The sequence below is a fragment of the Balaenoptera physalus genome (assembly GCF_965194825.1).
Source record: "Balaenoptera physalus genome assembly, chromosome: 13".
Classification (NCBI taxonomy): domain Eukaryota; kingdom Metazoa; phylum Chordata; class Mammalia; order Artiodactyla; family Balaenopteridae; genus Balaenoptera; species Balaenoptera physalus.
Genome location: NC_138892.1, coordinates 21,772,410 through 21,792,330, shown reverse-complemented (window position 1 = coordinate 21,792,330; position 19,921 = coordinate 21,772,410). Strand labels below are relative to the sequence as shown.

Genomic DNA, 19,921 nt, shown 5'->3' with positions numbered 1-19,921 from the left:
AAGACCTAAACAGACATTTCTCCAAAGAAGACATACAGATGGCCAACAAACAAATGAAAGGATGCTCAACATCACTAATCATTAGAGAAATGCAGATCAAAACTACAATGAGGTATCACCTCACACCAGTTAGAATGGGCATCATCAGAAAATCTACAAACAATAAATGCTGGAGAGGGTGTGGAGAAAAGGGAACCCTCCTGCACTGTTGGTGGGAATGTAAATTGATACAGCCACTATGGAGAACAGTATGAAGGTTCCTTAGAAAACTAAAAATAGAACTACCATACCACCCAGCAATCCCACTACTGGGCATATACCCTGAGAAAACCATAATTCAAAAGAGTCATGTACCACAACGTTCATTGCAGCTCTATTTACAATAGCCAGGTCATGGAAGCAACCTAAATGCCCATTGACAGGCAAATGGATAAAGAAGATGTGGTACATATATACAATGGAATATTACTCAGATAAAAAGGAACGAAATTGGGTCATTTGTAGAGACGTGGATGGATTCAGAGACTGTCATACAGTGTGAAGTAAATCAGAAAGGGAAAAACAAATATCGTATATTAACGCATATATGTGGAATCTAGAAAAATGGTACAGATGAACCAGTTTGCAGGGCAGAAATTGAGACACCGATGTAGAGAACAAACATATGGACACCAAGCGGGGAAAGTGGCGGTGGGTGGGGGGGGGGTGGTGAGATGAATTGGGAGATTGGGATTGACATGTATACACTGATGTGTGTAAAATAGATAACTAATAAGAACCTGCTGTACAAAAAAATAAATAAAATTAAATTAAAAAAAAAAGAATGTCTATATGTGTAAGACTGAGTCATTCTGCTGTATAGCAGAGATTGGCACAACACCGTAAATCAACTACACTTCAATTAAAAAAGGTAATAATAAAATATGGAAAGAGAATGCAGTGCTAAAACTGGCGTGAACTCTTACAAAAAGTAATCAGACAAAAAGTCTGAGTGTGGGGCAGAGAATACTCCTCTATATTAAAAGAGACTAAAAAGGCCTAACAACCAAACATGTGAACCTTGCCTCCTGAACTGAAATAAAAATGCTGTAAAGACATTCTTGAGACCAGTAGGGATGACACGACTGAATGGCCGTTTATCTCCTTGGATGTGATGTGGAGCTCTAATGGTATAGAGTGGGGTCTCTCAGCCTCAACACTTAGGAGACAGAAAATTAATTCTCTCTTCTGGGACTTTAGCAGCATTTCTGGCCCCTGCCCACTAGGTGTCAGGAGCACCACACCCGTTCAGGGGCAATAACCCGAAAAGTCAGTGCTGGTTTAGAATTAGGAATGAAGGTTGCATCACATCATGAATTTACTAAAGAAACACCTTAAAATGGTTAAATGGTGAATTTTATGTTACGTGAATTTTTTCTCAATAAAAAATGTAATTAAAAAAACAAAAGACAGAGAACGCATAGGGCTTCCCTGGTGGCACAGTGGTTAAGAATCCATCTGCCAATGCAGGGGAAATGGGTTCGAGCCCTGGTCCGGAAGATCCCACATGCCAGGGAGCAACTAAGCCCGTGCGACACAACTACTGAGCCTGCCCTCTAGAGCCCATGAGCCACAACTACTGAGCCTGCGTGCCACAACTACTGAAGCCTGCGCACCTAGAGCTGTGCTCTGCAACAAGAGAAGCCACCGCAAAGAGAAGCCAGAGCACCGCAACGAAGAGCAGCCCCCACTCACCGCAACTAGAGAAAGCCCGCATGCAGCAACGAAGGAGGCAAAGGTATACAATGGAGAAAAGACAGTCTCTTCAATAAGTGGTGCTGGGAAAACTGGACAGCTACATGTAAAAGAATGAAATTAGAATACTCCCTAACACCACACACAAAAATAAACTCAAAATGGATTCGAGACCTAAATGTAAGACCGGACTCTTATAGGAAACTCTTAGAGGAAAACATAGGAAGAACACTCTTTGACATAAATCACAGCAAGATCTTTTTTGATCCACCTCCTAGAGTAATGGAAATAAAAACAAAAATAAACAAATGGGTCCTAATGAAACTTAAAAGCTTTTGCACAGCAAAGGAAACCATAAACAAGACGAAAGACAACCCTCAGAATGGGAGAAAATATTTGCAAACGAATCAACGGACAAAGGGTTAATCTCCAAAATATATAAACAGCTCATTCAGCTCAATATTAAAGAAACAAACACCCCAATCCAAAAATGGGCAGAAGACCTAAATAGACATTTCTCCAAAGAAGACATACAGACGGCCACGAAGCACATGAAAAGATGCTCAACATCACTAATTATTAGAGAAATGCAAATCAAAACTACAGTGAGGTATCACCTCACTCCAGTTAGAATGGGCATCATCAGAAAATCTACAAACAACAAATGCTGGAGACGGTGTGGAGAAAAGGGTACCCTCTTGCACTGTTGGTGGGAATGTAAATTGATACAGCCACTATGGAGAACAGTATGGAGTTTCCTTAAAAAACTAAAAATAGAATTACCATATGACCCAGCAATCCCACTACTGGGCACATACCCAGAGAAAACCATAATTCAAAAAGACACACGCACCCGAATGTTCACTGCAGCACTATTTACAAAAGCCAGGTCATGGAAGCAACCTAAATGCCCATCAACAGACGAATGGATAAAGAAGAGGTGGTACATATATACAATGGAATATTACTCAGCCATAAAAAGGAACGAAATTGAGTCATTTGTTGAGACGTGGATGGATCTAGAGACTGTCATACAGAGTGAAGTAAGTCAGAAAGAGAAAAACAAATATCGTATATTAACGCATGTATGTGGAACCTAGAAAAATGGTACAGATGAGCCGGTTTGCAGGGCAGAAGTGGAGACACAGATGTAGAGAACAGACATATGGACACCAAGGAGGGAAAACTGCAGTGGGGTGGGGATGGTGGTGTGCTGAATTGGGCGATTGGGATTGACATGTATACACTGATGTGTATAAAATTGATGACTAATAAGAACCTGCAGTATAAAAAAACAAACAAACAAAACAACTAATACTAAACTTTCATTGGGTTATTTGTATGGAAATATGTTAATATAAATGTTTCAGACATTACATGAAATTTCTAAAAATCTTATATGTTCTGGTATAATGTTATAAGTCATAATCCTGGTTATTACTTTAAAATGTATATCTCAGAAATTAATTTTCTTGTCAACTGCATTATTATGAACTTTCATCAAATCTTTAACCGTGGTCATTCTTAAGTCTTTTGTCATTTACAGACAGTTCTGGGTGTACTCTGATGCTTTTGCAAATATGTTCCTATAAAAGGGTTTCATCTTCAAGAAATTCATGGAAAAGACTCTGACAAGTACAGGTTTCTGGTAACTGACTGTACTGCTGAACTGAATGAATAAGCATTTTCAGAACTCTAATGGAAAACTGATAAATTCATAAAAGTGCTAACAAAAGATCAAGATGAAAAAAAAAAATTAATTACATGGGACTGAGTGAACTGATGAGGATGAGTATAATTTTTGTGACTTCTTGTTTGAATTAAAAAAAAAAAAAATCCCACAAGGACTCAGAGGCAAAGAAAATACAAATCAATTTTCACTGCAAAGTAAAGGAGCTGTTACAGTGGAGGATTACTGGACTGAATGTCAATATTATGATATAGTATGAGTGTGTTTCATGTTTGGTAATTGCAATTATTGTTGCTTTTGTTGTGGTCATCCATGTACAATGCTTGGTGTCAGTCTATTTATCTCTTGTAAAAATAAAATACAGTGTGTGTGTGTGAAAAAAAAAAAAAAAGACCCAACGCAGCCAAAAATAAATTAATTAATTTAAAAAATATTATAATTAACGTTAAGTACACAAAATAAACTCTTTAAGTCCTTCAGTGAATTGATCAAAACATCCTCTTCATCAAAACAGCCTTCATACCTCATTAATTAAATTAGACTATGATGCTTAACCCATTAAAGAGTAGATAATGCTAATTACTATTTTCAAATAGCTGACTATAAGTTATAAAACTCACTCATGCAACATCAGAAAGAACTGGTTATAGCCTTAAGTGCATTGCCAAAGCTTATATACTAGAAGACATTCTAAGAGAATTGCATGAGCCTGTAGCTACATGGTACAAAAAAAAAAGGGGGGGCTTCCCTGGTGGCGCAGTGGTTAAGAATCTGCCTGCCAATGCACGGGACACGGGTTCGAGCCCTGGTCTGGGAAGATCCCACATGCCGCAGAGCAACTAAGCCCGTGAGCCACAACTACTGAGCCTGAGCGTCTGGAGCCTGTGCTCCGCAACGGGAGAGGCCGCGATAGTGAGAGGCCCACGCACCGCGATGAAGAGTGGCCCCCCGCTTGCCACAACTAGAGAAAGCCCTCGCACAGAAACGAAGACCCAACACAGACAAAAATTAATTAATTAATTAATTAAAAAACAAACAAACAAACATGAAGTCGGTGCCTGACAAAAAGAAGAAGAATTAGAAAATATTCTCAAAGTATCTTTATGTGGGGCATAATAAGTGCTTGCATCTACAGAAAGAAAAAAAAAATGGGGAATAGAAGAATTACCTGAGGGCAGGAAATTCAGACAAAAGGTCCCTACTCGTGGTGAAAGCAAGTAGTCAGTTGCCAGGGTTTCTTAGACTCCTCTGGTACTCATTTGGGTGATTATGAAACTCACGGCACACCAATCTCCACCACAGCCAGCAGGGATCGCTGCAGGGAATGGGTACACAGGGGACACAGAAGGGAGCAAGTTTAAGGGAAGGAAGAGGAAAGGAATGATATGATAAAAATATTTAGCTCTGATGCACTTTAAAGAAAATACAGTTGTATTTCACACTGGATTAACTAAAGGCAAATGCTGCTTAAATTCTAAGATAAATTAATCATTTATGATTTTCTTCATTCTCTCTACCACTGGTAGCACTACTACTCTATTAAATCAGTGTTTTAAAATTTTTATATTAAAAATAATATTTAACAAAAATGAGATAGCTATGTTGTACAAAAGTTATACAAAGACTGGACTGTACAATTCAACATTAAATGAAACCAATTAGCACAAGCACTCTAAAAGACAAGCAACCTACAAATACAAATTGTCAAAATTTTAACTGCTGAAAGGCCCAGTTAAAACTATAATCCTCATTTCATTTCATAGAGAATACTAAAGAGTAAAGTTACCTATGAAAAATAACCCACAAAACCAAGAGATCCAGCAATAAACTACATCTATATACTCAAAAGTAAATTGGAGAAGTAAAGTATTAGAAAAAAGTTTTAATTTAAATTTTTTGGATATGAATCAACTTTTTAATCCTGCCAAAAATGTATCAGTTTTATGAATACATGTATTTATACCCTATGTGTTCTATGAAGGCCAAAGTAGTATAAATCTATTTCTCCAGTCAGCTAAAAATGTTTCTGAACAACTACTATGTACCACAGTACTGTGGCAGATGCTAAAGATACAATGGTGAATAACACAAGCATAGTTACTGCACTCAGAATTCAAAGCCTATCAGGGTTATTCTACCCTTAAAGAGATGATAGTCTATGGAACTAATAAACATGAAGCTTTTGTTTTAATAAATAGACAACAGTAGAGGAAAACAACACAATGCTATGATAGCAGTGGCAAAAGGAGCCAGAGATTCCTCTCTTAACGGTATTTTTGGGTAGAAAAAAGAGTACATTATACATATAGCTAACATGAAGTCTTAAAGGATAGACTAATATAGAGGTTCAAAATTTATACACAACATTCTCTTTGGCTGGGAGAAGTCTCAAAGTAAGTCAGTGAATTATGAGACAGATCAATAGTAAGTCTAATGCCTGAAAAAAAAAACCCAAACAAACAATAAATTACCATATCCTGAATCAAATTTGCTCAACTCTTAATTTTGTTTTAATAACTTGGTCTTGATATGATAACTGCTCATATTTCACTCGTGGAAATAGTCATAAAGCCTTTCACTTGTAACTTAGGTTCAATGTGAGCTAATACCAACTTGTAAATACCAATATTTAATAAATATTAAATTACTCATCCTAAGTAACATAATATGCAGACTTTAAAACATATAAACTGATAAGAGATCAACTTACTAAGGAAATGTTTAGACTGGAAACTGCAGTATTAAGGCAAAGTGCAATATTGCAAAAAAGTGATATTGCAAAAAAATTATGCAAGTAAAAAGAAATAAATGGAGAAATTGTCCTTCCCCAACTTTAAAGAATTGCTGAGTCAAAAGACTATGTTTCCCAAGCTTCAAAGGACTGCAAAGTCAAAGTATTCCCAAGTAATAAAAGAATCTCCTAAGGGATATTGCAGGAGGATGATAAAACACCATAAAAGAGTAATAAGGGAAATGCCAAAAACTAAAAGAAAAGCAAACTGTTAGGTGGGAACAACAGCCTGAACAGGTAGTATAGAATAATCAAATTATAAGGGTGCTGGATCAGTGTCTTAACCACTCAACACTACCTGTTAAACCTTGGGAAAGTCAAAAACCTCAATGTTTTAATAACCTCCTTCTAGGAGACAGGAACAAACACCTTCTGATTCTAGGATGATAATATTACAACATCCAATGGACCAAGCATCCAATCTCCATTTCACCTGAAGTTTTCAAATCAATCTCCTACAAGTAACTTTTCCAAGAATCAATATCTGGTTATAGTTGTAAATTAATGTGAAAGAAATAGGCACCTTGCTCAATTTCAGATGCTTCTACATAGCGTACTTAATAGAAAAAAAGAAAAATCCACTCCCTAAAATTCAACTCACAATTCACTTTTCTGTAATTATCTATTGTATAAGCCAAAGGATAACCACACACACAAAACACTGACATTGTTGTTGCCCGACTATAAGAGGTGCAGTCTAAATTAGCTTACAAATAAAAGGGATCTCCATTAAGATATTTAATAGGCATCCAAATTAATGTATCCAGAGCCAAACTCCCAATCTTCTTCCATAAGCCTGCTCCTCCTGCATATCTTCTCCAGCTTAACTAACAGCAACTCCCATCTTGTCAGTTGCTTATGTCAAAGTCATCCATAACTGTTCTCTTTCTCAATGCACATCTTATCAGCAAATCCTGTGGCTCTGCCTTCAAAACACATCTAGAACCTATGTATCCCAACAACTCTACTGCATCCACCTAGCTCCAAGCCAATATTTTTCTCATCTGGATAGTTGTCACTTTTCACTGGGCTCCTTCTTCTGCCCTTGCCCTCCTATTATTTATTTCCCACTTGGCTGCAGTGATCAATGGCTCAAAGCCTTCCAGTGGCTTCTAATCTCACTCAGGGTAAAAGCCAAAGTCACTACAAGGTCCCACAAGATCTGGCCCTTGTTTTCTCTTTGATCTCATCTTCCTCTACTCACCTCACTCCTCACCTCACTTCACCTATATTGGCGGCCTCGATGTATTTGCCAAAAAATGACAAGTAAGCTTCCACTTCTGGATCTTTGCATTTGTTCCCACCCCCACTTTCAGGTCTCTTCTCAAATAACATCTTCTCAATTAAGCCTTCTCCATCACTAGATTTAAAAGTGCAAACTTTGTCCCCGCCTCCTTGCACTTCCTATCCCCTTTCTGTGTTATTTTTTTCAACAGCACTTACCACAAATAGATATAATGTACTTCACTTATTCATTTAATTACTCTCAGCCTTCTCTGATTAAAATGTAAACTCCATTGAGGGCAGAGATTTTTGCCCAGCACTATGGATCAGTACCTGGTACAAAGTAGCACTCAGTAAATATTTGCTAAATAAACAACTAGTATATATAGCATTATTGGAGTAAATCAGCATTACTGGAGATTATTTTTAAAACAATACAATTTAAGTAACCAAACATTACTTCAAAAGATCCCCAAACTTATAAAAGTAAATTTATTTATAATCCTAAAAGGTAATATTTAACTCACTCTTCTCCCAGTTGCCTCATCCAAGTAAACCAAATCTCACAAATTTGATATGGCAGTACAGTTCTAGAAATAGGTTACATTTAGTGATCCTATTCATGCTTCTTATGCCAGAATAGGAATCACTGAAATTTTCCAAGAGCTGAGACCGTGTATCTCTAATGCCCAGTTCTCAATAACCTGGTACATATAAACTCTCAAAAATTATTTATTGAACTTTAAAAGTGAAAAATGTAAATAATTAGCCTGTCAATAATTATATGAAATTATAATTTGAGAAAATAATTTCTTTTTTTAAAGCTTTTTATTTTTAAAAAATTTATTTATTTTATTTATTTATTTTTGCCTGCAGTGGGTCTTCGTTGCTGCGCACGGGCTTTCTCTAGTTGTGGCGAGTGGGGGCTACTCTTCGTTGTGGTGCGCAGGCTTCTCACTGAGGTAGCTTCTCTTGTTGAGGAGCACGGGCTCTAGGCACATGGGCTTCAGTACTTGCAGCACGTGGGCTCAGTAGCTGTGGCTCACCGGCTCTAGGGCACCGTCTCAGTAGTTGTGGCGCACGGGCTTAATTGCTCCGCGGCATGTGGGATCTCCCTGGACCGGGATCGGACCCGTGTCCCCTGCATTGGCAGGCGGATTCTTAACCACTGCGCCACCAGGGAAGTCCTGAGAAAGTAATTTCCAACAGTCTAAATAATCTATGTTGTATTTCCTTTTAAGAATGTCCGATACAAGAACAATTATAGACCCAGTGGTATTCATCTCCAACTACATGCACCTTAACTTCTGTTCAGCGATGCACTTCCATGGCCTTTTCTGATACCTTGCCCTAAACTAGGCTTACTCTAAAATCTTAAACTTTAACATATATGACACTTTCAGACAAAACATCTAATCCTTCCAGTTTTCTCATTTGCTCTTCTCAACTGCTCTTCTAGTAGATAAAATTTCCAATCTTTTGAGGGTTTTTTCCTTTTCTCCCCAGGCTATCATCGGCTGCCCCACCCCCCTTCTATCCTTATATAGCCTAAACCATCCCATCAATACACTGTGAGGCACTCAAACCTCGCTTCACTTTGCCATTCAGTCACAAGATCATGCAAGCCCTCAACCCTTCCTAATCTCCTCAACAAATATTCCAAATATTTAACAATCTTCTCAGGCCACCCTCCCTTTCTACTTGTTCCTTCCGCTTTGTTTAGGGAGCATGTCTTGTTGAGACTGTCAAGTAGTTTCTCTTACCTAGATCCTTGGAGCTGACCTGTATCCAAGCCCTTCCCAAGTCTGTTTCTCTAACCTTCCCATAACCTCTGTGGTATACTGATATCCTTCTACATTACTTTTCTACTTAAGTTAATCAGAGCCCCTCTAGAGACTCTATGTTTCCACCCCAGACAACTGCTCCTGAACCCTGGACTCCAAACCAAACTGATAACCATGCACCTTTAGTGATCATGTCCCTCTTTTGTCAGGAACTCTTTATTAGCAGTCACCTCCTGGGATGAAGTTCAATTTCAATTTCCTTAACATAGCAAATGAGGCCCTCTGAAATCTAATTTAGTTCAGTGCCTATTAAAGACACCAAATGGAGCAGCAAGCCTGACTCAAAATAGTTCTCCCCATGACCATATTTTTGATCTATAACGCTTTGCCATTGCTAATTGATCCGTGGATAAACAGAACTGGGCCAAACAGATTCTCCCTCCTAGGAATCTGAAATTTGACAGGAGATCAGATTGGGAGTTATGAGAGATGGGACAGCACCCTAAAGCAGTGGTTCTCAACCAGGAGCAATTTTGCCTTCCCGGGGACATTTGGCAACGTCTGGAGATACTTTTTCATTGTCAAGACTGTGGGAGTTCTATTGGCATCTAGTGGGTAGAGACCAGAGATGCTGCTAAACATCCTACAATGCACAGAGCAGCCCTTCACAACAAAGAACTGTCTTGTCCAAATGTCAATAGTGCTGAGGTTCAAGAACGCTTCCAATTAGGCCCTAGGAGTTGTCTAGTTCCAGATTCTGTGACCCACCCCAAGAGCTTTCTGTTACATTTCCTTTTTCAGCCTAAGTTAAACAGAACAGGTTTTTGTTGTCTGCAGACAATATAATCTTAACTGGCATAGTACCCTAGTTTAATAATCTGACATACATGTGTATACTTTAAACCAGTTTCTCAACCTCAAAACTATTGACACATAGGCCAAATAATTCTTTTTTGGGGGGACTGGGCTGTGCACTGTAGGATGTTTAGCAGCATCCCTGGCCTCTACCCACTAGTCAACACCCCACCCCCACCCCTGCCAAGTTGTGACAATCAGAAATGTCTCCAGACATTGCCAAATGTCCCCTAAGGGGTAAAAACACCCATATTTGACAACTACTACTTAAAACTATACAAAGACTGCACCCAGGTGTGGTGTATGTCTGTCCTGCCAACCCCCCAATAAACCTTGTGCCCAGCATAATATGCCTTGAGCCAAAGGAGTAGTGGGGAGCATGTGTATCTAAATCTTCCCCACCCCTTTTCAGGTCCTGGCTTAAATGTACCCCATCTTTGATCTTCTATTCCCCGCCCTCTGCCTTTGCTGGAGCACGCATGTACACATACCCCAGTAACAGGTAATGAGGCCTTGAGCTGAAAGGTAGCTCCTGCTCTTATTTCTTTTCTTACACTTGTTCTAACTTTTCTTTAGAAGTTTCCATTTCCTTCTGAAAAAAATACTCTCCTAGAGAAGCCTCCAAAACATATTTTATGCTGGTGATGGTATGAAAGATCAGGGTAAATTCTCCTTCAAAGGCTTTTCCTGTTTCACTTCTCTTAAAATGTAACTACTCCAACCCCCATATCCAACACACACACACACACACACACACACACACACACACACACACACACTAACTCTCCCTCTTCAGTACTGTTTTCATTAACAATGAAAGAGATGCTTGGAATACAAACTAAACAATTAGGCAGGGAACAAGTATATAGATTTACACTTCTCAAATAGTTCAGCATTTGCTTAAAGCATTTGTTAATCTCTTAAGAATAATTCCCCTTTCATACTTTTCCAATATACCAGTTTCTTAAGCCCCTATATCTGAGTAAACCTGGTTTTAACCTTACAATTTCACCATACTTCAATCTCAAGGCTCAGAGTAAGCACTCTCTTTCTCCTGTTGCTTCCTAGATAGTCTTCCTTACTGGAAGACCCCTTATATAAAGGGTCATTTTCCTAGTCCTTCCTTTCTAGGACACCGGCACCACATTTATTCAATGATTCAATTGCCCATTATTCCCTAAAACCACAGGAAAATTGGCCATGCCCAATATCTGCAATAATATTGGTGGCTTATAGTCTTGCCTTAGTTAAAAAAAACAGCAATGTGAGGGAGAGTCAGTTCATTGTTGTCATTCATGCATTCATTCAAAAAATAGTCGTTGAGTGCCTACATTATTCTAGACTCCAAAAAACAAACAACAACAACAAAAATCCCTGTCCTCATGGAATTTACATTCAGTGGAGAAGACAAACGAACTGCAAATAAATAAGTATATATTATGACAGATGAGAATGAACGCTACAGAGAAGAGTATGGTCAGGTAAGCCCTCCGTTAAGAAGGTGCCATGAGTTCCATTCACTGGCCATAAGAAAGGTATTGGAAGGTAATATGTTCTAAGTATTTCCTATCAAACTGTGCTCCAGATGATTAGATCAGTATAGTGACATCTTCATTACCGAATAACCTGTAAAATTAAGCTTGACCCAGGTAATTTCAAAAGTTCATTCCTACTTGAGTAACTATAATTTATCACGACATCCATCATTATAGATGACAAATGACAGCAACAGCAGTAAGATTAATATTTTAACCAAGAATATGAATTTGATGCTCTTCAGTTCATCTGACTTAAGGAAGTTTTGAAATGTGAAATAACTGAAAACTCAAGTGCTTCAAAAACTCATCTCAAAAAAATCATTATTATTTACAACACAGCTATTAAAAATCATACAGATTAAAAAGTAATCCTCGAGAGTGGCATTAACATATATACACTATCAAATGTAAAATAGTTAGCTAGTGGGAAGCAGCTGCATAGCACAGGGAGACCAGCTCGGTGCTTTGTGACCACCTAGAGGGGTGGGGTAGGGAGGGTGGGAGGGAGACGCAAGAGGGAGGGGATATGGGGATATATGTATACGTATAGCTGATTCACTTTGTTATACAGCAGAAACTAACACACCATTGTAAAGCAATTATATTCCAATAAAGATGTTTAAAAAATAAATAAAACAAACAAACAAAAAAGTAATCCTCAAGGCTCAATTCTGAATGTGTCTGTTTTGTGAAGTTAGCCATTACCTTTACAACTAATTTTTAAGAGTCCTTCCAAACTGCAGTTCTACAAGAGAATTAAACTCTAATGCCCTAAGGCACTCAATGACTGAACAAACTTTTCCCCTATGCATCTAGAATGGAACTAGCTAAGTACTATCATCCTTGGGAGAGTGAGAAAATAGAAATTCAAATCATTTTCTATAGGTCTGAATTTTCTTGTGGGAACTGAGTATGAGAAAGGCTGGAGGACATCTGATAAGTCAGATCTTACTTAAATCATAAAAAATAATAATAAAGATAAAATCTTCCAAAGTGAGATAATTCATTATTGGACTATATGGACAATTTTAAAAGAAACTTTCCAATTAGTGATAATGTTAAGAAATGTAGATTCATAAATGCTGCTATAATTTGTTACTTTAAAAAAATATATCTTATTCAATGTTATGAGTGAGGAAAATATTTGCTGAATCACAGAAACAATGGTTTTGTTCCCTAATATATAACCTGTGGTATACAACGATTTGGAAAATCAAGAATTGTACTACGAAAGTATATCATCACACCCAAGTGTTTTCCTAAAATCAGTTAAAATTAATCATTAACTTACAGACAAATAACAGAGAAAAGGGTCATAACTAAGCACTCTGAATTCGCTGTTAACAACTTGCAAACAAGATCCTACATTTAGCCTGTGTCTTGAGACAAATATGGAGAAGTCAGGGGCAGTAACAAACTGCCAGCTTTACTGAGTCATGATTCTGACTAAAACCGCGTTACGAAATGGAAAGAATGACAAGTCTTGGGTTTATTACCACAGATGTTGACTCCCTGAATTTATGGGTCTTAGATTAAAATAAAGCAAAAAACAAAAACAAAAAAAACAAAAAAATTGCTTTGTACGAATGATGTGGGGCTAAAACGACTCCAGAAAGAACTCTCCAAAGCTGGTAACTCTGATTATTTACCTAAAACAAATCCTAACTGTGCAAACGGGCACACCCTCTAATGCATCAGACTGGGAACGGCGAGGTAAGGTGAATTCAGAACAATAACAAGGTTAACAGTTAAGTGAGAAAACAATTCTCAGCCCTAACAGTCCACACTGCGCCAGACGCCCTCGGTTAACGGAACCATAGCTCCGAATGGAGGCGAGCAGACACCGGCCACCTGGGTGACAGACCATCTGCAGCCTCCGCGCAGGACCGCCCGAGAGGGGTCCTCCAAACGCCCCCAGACGCCGTGTCGGCGACGATCCCAGTCCGCAGCCTCCCCCGGCAGCCCAACACGCTCCTCCGCGAGCCAGCCGGGAGAGAGAACCCGTCCAGGGGGCGAACCCATCCAGGGACGAACCCGTCCGGGGGCGAACCCGTCAGGACACTGACTCGTGAGGCCAGTCCTGGGCGCCGCAGGCGACGGGAGATCCGGGGCAGCGACCTCTGCCCGGACTGGAGCGGGGAGCCCGAGGGTCGCCTCCCGCTCGGCTGCCAGTCCCCGCCGCCCCCGAAGCCGCAGGTTGCCTCTAATAACCGACTAGGGCGGAAGCGAACTGGCGCCCACGCCCGAGGCTCTGACTGACCTGGAGAGGTGCTTCAGGATCTGTTTCTTGATGAGCCCAGCCATGGTGCCGAAGCGGGGGGCGCCGCGCTCTCTCTCCGTTCCTCACTGCCTCCTCTCTTCGTGGCCGTCTCCTCTTTGTCTGGGTTAACCCGGCCGGAGGAGAGGCGCGTGAGCACTCACGCCCGGGACAGACCTGAGGCCCCGGCCGAGGCCACAGCCGCCACCGCTGCCGCCAGGGACCGGGAGCATTGCGCTCAGGCAGCCGCGGCCGCCGCCGGCGCCATCTTGGCTGCAGCATCACCTAAGAGATCTGGGGGAGGGCCGGAGCGGGACGGGCTCGGGGCGGGCTCGGGGCGGGCTCGGGGCGGGGCAACGCAGGCTCCGGACAGGCTCTTGCTGCCCCGCCTCCGCCCCTGGGACTAGTGCGCTGGTCTATCTGCTGCCCTGACGGTGTTGGGTGCTTTGACCCCCAACCCAGAAGCTTCTTGGGTTTTAGACCTCCGTCACCACGCTCTAGTCATGTTCCCGTCTCCATCACTGAGTTCTTCATCCACATCTTCTCTTTTTCATGTCCCTGTCAGAATTTGCTCCACAAATGGCTCTAATTGCTTTGCTTTCTTCACCTACTCAGCTTTCTTCACATTCTTGCCTCAGTGTCTTATCCTTTGTTTAGATATTCTGCTTTTCCCCCGGCTAAATGCTATAATTTGATGTTTCCTCTAGAAATTCTAAGAGAAGTAAAAGTTGATAATGTGTCTTAATAGAACCCAGGACCTGGGAATTAGAAGGCCTAAATTTAAGTCCTGGCTCTAGTATTTTCTAGCTGTGTTAAGCTGGAGAAAATAATTTACTTACTTTTAGCTTCAGTTTAATCTTCTATACAATAGATTAATAATATCAGCCTTACCCAACTCACTAGGTTGTTGTATCTAAAGAAATAAGTATGTAAAATTTCACTTAAAAATTTCTATGTAAAGGAAGGAAATTGTTGAAATAGCAGAGAGAATTATTACAGCTCTGCACCTTCACCCCACCCAGCCCCAAACCAACATTTTACAGAGGTGAAAATGACCACCCAGTGACATCTAAAAGTGGGGGAGGGGAGAATAACACTACCTCTGAGGGATGTATCAGAAAATGCTGTGGGTGTCTATGGGGATGGCCAGGGGATAGTTTACACATAGAGTCCAACACCTGACCCTTTTCAAGCAAGGGAAAGGAGATATATGTGGATTGACTGTTTACTCACTTCACATTTATAATGTACTATAAATGAGGCACTATTCAATTAACTAGGTAGCCTAAACAAACAAAACCTGTTCCTGCCATCAAAGAGTTAACAGCCTCAGAGGGAAGGTAAATTCCTAGTGCTAGGACCTTGAGCTCTATCATTAGACTCCTGTTCAAAGCCTTGCTTGACCATTTTGTAGCTGTGTAAACTTGGGCAAGTTATTTCAGTCTCAGCCTCAGTTACCTCATCTATTGGAGCTAATAGTATCTAACACAATTTTGTGAGGATTAAATGAGATTATGCATATATAGTGTTGAACAAAGTGCCTAGCATATGTCAAGCTCTTAATAATGCTATTATTATCCTTAGCATAATTGAAAGTAGAAGTAAAGTGCTATGAAAACATAAGGGATGGAGTGATTCTATCTTGTTTAGCCAGAGATGGATTTACAGTGGAGATATTATTTCAAAGGTGAGAATGTCAGTTTAAAGTTAAAAGGACTGGCCCTGAAGTCAGACTTGGATTTGAAACTTTGCTCTGTGGATTTTTAGCTATGTGGTTGTTGTGAGGATTAAGCTAATGAAGTTTAAGTACTTAGAGAATGCCAGACACAACTGTGGTTTAAATTTACATTTTTGTTAATTGCTATTTAATTCTCAAAGTATGATTTTCAAAAAGTTAAAAACGTGACTGTCATACAAATATATAATGAATGTGCATCAAAGATTTGTTAACTCATATTGGCAAGAACCGACAAGATAGGGTATAAAGTTAGTTCACTCATTAATGTGACTTAAATCTGTTGCACATGTTCATTATGTATTTATTATCAGAGTGATTTTTTTTAATATTTATTTATTTATTTATTATTTTTGGCTGTGTTGGGTCTTCGTTTCTGTGCGAGGGCTTTCTCTAGCTGCAGCGAGCGGGGGCCACTCTTCATCACGGTGCGCGGGCCTCTCACTATCGCGGCTTCTCTTATTGCGGAGCACAGGCTCCAGACGCGCAGGCTCAGTAATTGTGGCTCACGGGGCCCAGTTGCTCCGCGGCATGTGGGATCTTCCCAGACCAGGGCTCGAACCCGTGTCCCCCTGCATTGGCAGGCAGATTCTCAACCACTGCGCCACCAGGGGAGCCCCCAGAGTGATATTTTTAACTTTTAAAATTACACGTTGTCAAAATATACATGTATTTGAAAAGTAATAGTTACATGCTTGAGATTCTTTGTACTAAAACCTGGGAGGAGAGAGTGCATGGTGTGAAGGTGAATAGAGCCAGGGCTTTTACTGAACAGTGTGTGCTGAAACTGGCTTATACTGACTCATGAGAACCAGTTGTGCACATCTCTTCCCAACTCTGTGTTCTGGTGTTTGGTGAGTTCAGGAAAGCTTGAACAGCCATTGTGACAGTATTTTCACCACAGAAAATGGTAAACACTACAAATCAGGACTTTTTTCTTGGAGATCGGTTGTTAAACATTTACCAGCAAGCACACAGTGTAGGATGGGTTGAAGGGGGATGAGATTGCAGATGTATGGACGTTATTTCATAGGCAGTGTCAAGTCTTGGGAGACTTCTATGGTGACTGAATTTGGGGAAGATGATCAGATTTCTGATTTAGAAAAATATTCTGATAACGATACTGGCAGTACAGAGGACAGATCATGAGAAGAGAATGGAGACAGGAGCCTTGAGAAGGCGGCAGCATTACTATTTTTGGTGAGAGATAAGGCAGTATCAGTAAAGGTAAACAAACAAAAAAGGGTCAAGGACAAATTCCAGAGATTAAGACAAGGATTGGAGTTGAAGTTTACTGAGGTTTTTAGTTTGGGGCACTGGGTAGATATTGGGGCACACCACTAATTGAGACAAGTAATATAGGTGAAATAAGCAGTTTTGGAGATAAAATTGTTTTGGATTTGTTACCTTTAAGGTTATCTCAGGACCCCTGGATAGAAACATTTAGGTTGCAGTTGGGGGTAGAAATTCTTCTTTAGGATTTATTGGTATTCAATGATAGCTGAAGCCAAGAACAAAAATGATCTTGATCCAGGATCAGATAAATATGAAGGAAAGTGAAAAGGGAAGCTTTTTGAAAGAGCCTATTTTGAAAGATGAGAGGTGAATAGAAATGATGGTTACTCTGTGATGTAAGACTGATAAAATATTTTTTACATGGGGGATCCTATCAATTTAATATTGTTAGAGAAAATAGAATGACGAAAATTGGACATAACTAACTTTGGACTTTCAATGACTTTTTGATACAAAGGAATATAGACACCAATAGAGTGCCTGACTTAAAGGAGTTTGCCATGGCAAAGGTAACAGAATGATCACATGATCAAAGGATGATGATGATGATAATTACTAACAGGTACTTGACTTTTATCATTTACTCTTCATAAAACAATTCTGCAAGGGGGCATAATTATAGTATTCCATTCTACAGATGAGGAAGGTAAGGTGTAGAGAGGTTAACTAACCTGTCCAAAACATGTAGTGGCAGAGCCAGGATTTGACCCAGGAGTTTGAATGTAGAGACTGCACTCTTAACTACTATCTATGATTTCAATAATAAGACCTACTTCATAAATTGTAAAGATTAAATTAGTAAATATACATAAAGCTCTTAGAACAATTCAACCACACGCATTAAGCCCTGTGTAAGTATTAACCCTTATCTTTATCGCCCAAGGTTACACAGCCATTTTGTGGCAGAGTCCGGATTCCAACCTAAAATTCGTTCTCTTAACCATTACGATATAGACGAGTGAGCCCAAGACATTGGGGGAACACATAGGAGGAACACCTAATTTCAGGAAGGGGAAAGGAGGAGTGTGTCAGAAGTCGAGAAGCTTTTTTAGATAAATAAGACACAAAGCTCCGTCCAGAAGAACAAGCAGACAGGGAAAACTGTGAGTTAAAAAAGCGAGGTGGTTGACGTGTTGACGTGTTCCGTGTTTGTAACAGGGTGGTTGGATCCAACAGTCAGAAGGGCAGTGGCGGGCAATGAAGCTGAAGAGTCTTCATATCCAATTCCGTGCTGCGTATGGCTTTGCAATTTATTCTTCAAAAGACTTCACTGTCTGAACAATACTATTCGAACACACACCCACCCACAACCTTCCCCCTCAAACCCCCACAAAGATGGTTCGTTATAGGGGTTAGAAGAAACTCCCAAGAGCGACACAACCTGCAAAAGTAAAGAACAATCACACATTGGGCGAAAAAACCCAGCGTTTTCTCTCTTATTGGATCTGGCCAAGACGTAAACGGGTTGAGATAGGAAGCACGGTACGACTCTTGCCGGCATGCTGGGCGGCAGCGCAATCTCTGGCTTCCGGCGTCCTCAGTTGCTAAGGGAGACCGGAAGCGCCCGTACGCTCCGTGGGTGCAACCATAGAGTGCCGGAAAAAGCGTGAGCAGAGGGGTCGGAAAAAGAAAGCTACTGCGGTTAGTGCTAAAATGACGACCTTAGTGCTGGATAACGGAGCCTACAACGCCAAAATCGGTTACAGCCATGAAAATGTCTCGTAAGTGTTCGCTTCCTCCGAGGGACAAAGCATATATGCCTAGTAGTTACGTGTGTTACGCTTCATCTTGGGACGTCTGTAAACTGCAAACGCCCCCGCGCGGCCCTCAGGCAGAGGGATGCTCTCGTTGGAATTGGGCAGTTTGAATGCTTTGAAGTGGGACTTTGTTACTAACTTTGGGCTACGTGGCCCCGGAAGTGGGACGTGTTTCGTTTCGTAACAGGAAATAGTTCAGGAAAATAGGCTTCTAAGGAAGCGGTTCCCGACAGAGGGGTCCGTACACAAAGTTCATGAACCCTCAGGAATCGTGGGCAACATTTTGTGTGTATATGCATTTTTGGGGGGACGCTATCATAGCTTTCATCAGATTCTTAAAGGGTTCCATGGCCCCCAAAAGTGTAAAAACCGCTGTTTCAGTGGCTGTAGACTTTGAAGGCTTTGTGCTTTAGCCCTTCTAAGTGCTCATTGGCTGACCTGGTTGATCAGACTCAAATACTACACTGGCATTCATAAACTATGTTTGAGTAGAGACTAAGCAAATTAAAAGACACGCTTTTGCTCTAGAGTATTCACAGGGGACTCTTTCCCTTCCTCCCTCCTTTCCTTTTTCTTTTTTTAGAGGACAGACTGCGTAGGAATGTATATTGTTACAGTCTTATTTTGGCAATGTGTATCATTGTTCTCATCCTTTGACAGCAGTTCTGTTATCAGTTACTTAAGGAATAATTTAGAAGTCTTGGTAAGAATAGGTGCAGAATACTCTATATCGTGTATAGACATTGTGTATGGTGACACAAAGGTGGGGGGAGAAGCAAGCTAAATAATCAAGAACAGTAAATTGACTAAAATTGTAATACAACCATATGATTGACTACAAGGCAGGTTTTAAAATTTTGTCCTTGGGCTTCACTGGTGGCACAGTGGTTAAGAATCCGCCTGCCAATGCAGGGGACACGGGTTTGAGACCTGGTCTGGGAAGATCCCACATGCTGCGGAGCAACTAAGCCGGTGAGCCACAACTACTGAGCCCGCGTGCCACAACTACTGAAGCCCGCACGCCTAGAGCCCGTGCTCCACAACGAAGAGAGTAGCCTCCAATCGCCACAACTAGAGAAAGCCTGTGTGCAGCAGTGAAGACCCAATGCAACCAAAAATAAATAACACAAATAAATTAAAAAATATATTGTTTAAAATTATGTCCTTGAAGACTGTTTAAACATAGAGAAAATGACAGCATAGTAAGTGAAATAATCAGGTATAAAACATTTTTACAGTATTATCCCAATTAATGCAAGG

At 40.3% G+C, this 19,921-nt stretch overlaps 2 protein-coding genes across 12 annotated transcripts in view; one reads left to right on the top strand and one right to left on the bottom strand.

Moving 5' to 3' along the window:
- The window catches only part of BLTP3B (bridge-like lipid transfer protein family member 3B), a 103,998-nt gene extending 89,838 nt beyond the window's left edge, over positions 1–14,160 (bottom strand). For 4 of the 7 annotated variants that reach the window (XM_082419282.1, XM_082419285.1, XM_082419288.1 and 1 more), the window contains exon 1: positions 13,877–14,007. Coding sequence is in view for 1 of the 7 variants with exons in the window: in XM_082419284.1 (XP_082275410.1) it covers positions 13,877–13,920 (44 nt within the window). In the remaining 6 variants the exon portion in view is untranslated. Of the gene's footprint in view, positions 1–4,592; positions 4,732–13,876 lie in introns of those variants that run through there. The other 3 variants (XM_082419284.1, XM_082419287.1, XM_082419286.1) reach the window with 3 other exon arrangements.
- A 2,038-nt stretch (positions 14,161–16,198) lies between these two features.
- The window catches only part of ACTR6 (actin related protein 6), a 33,817-nt gene continuing 30,094 nt past the window's right edge, over positions 16,199–19,921 (top strand). For 3 of the 5 annotated variants that reach the window (XM_082419490.1, XM_082419489.1, XM_082419487.1), the window contains exon 1: positions 16,200–18,625. In XM_082419490.1, the coding sequence (XP_082275616.1) occupies positions 18,558–18,625 (68 nt within the window). In that variant the 5' untranslated portion in view covers positions 16,200–18,557. Of the gene's footprint in view, positions 18,626–19,921 lie in introns of all 5 variants that reach the window. The other 2 variants (XM_082419488.1, XM_082419491.1) reach the window with 2 other exon arrangements.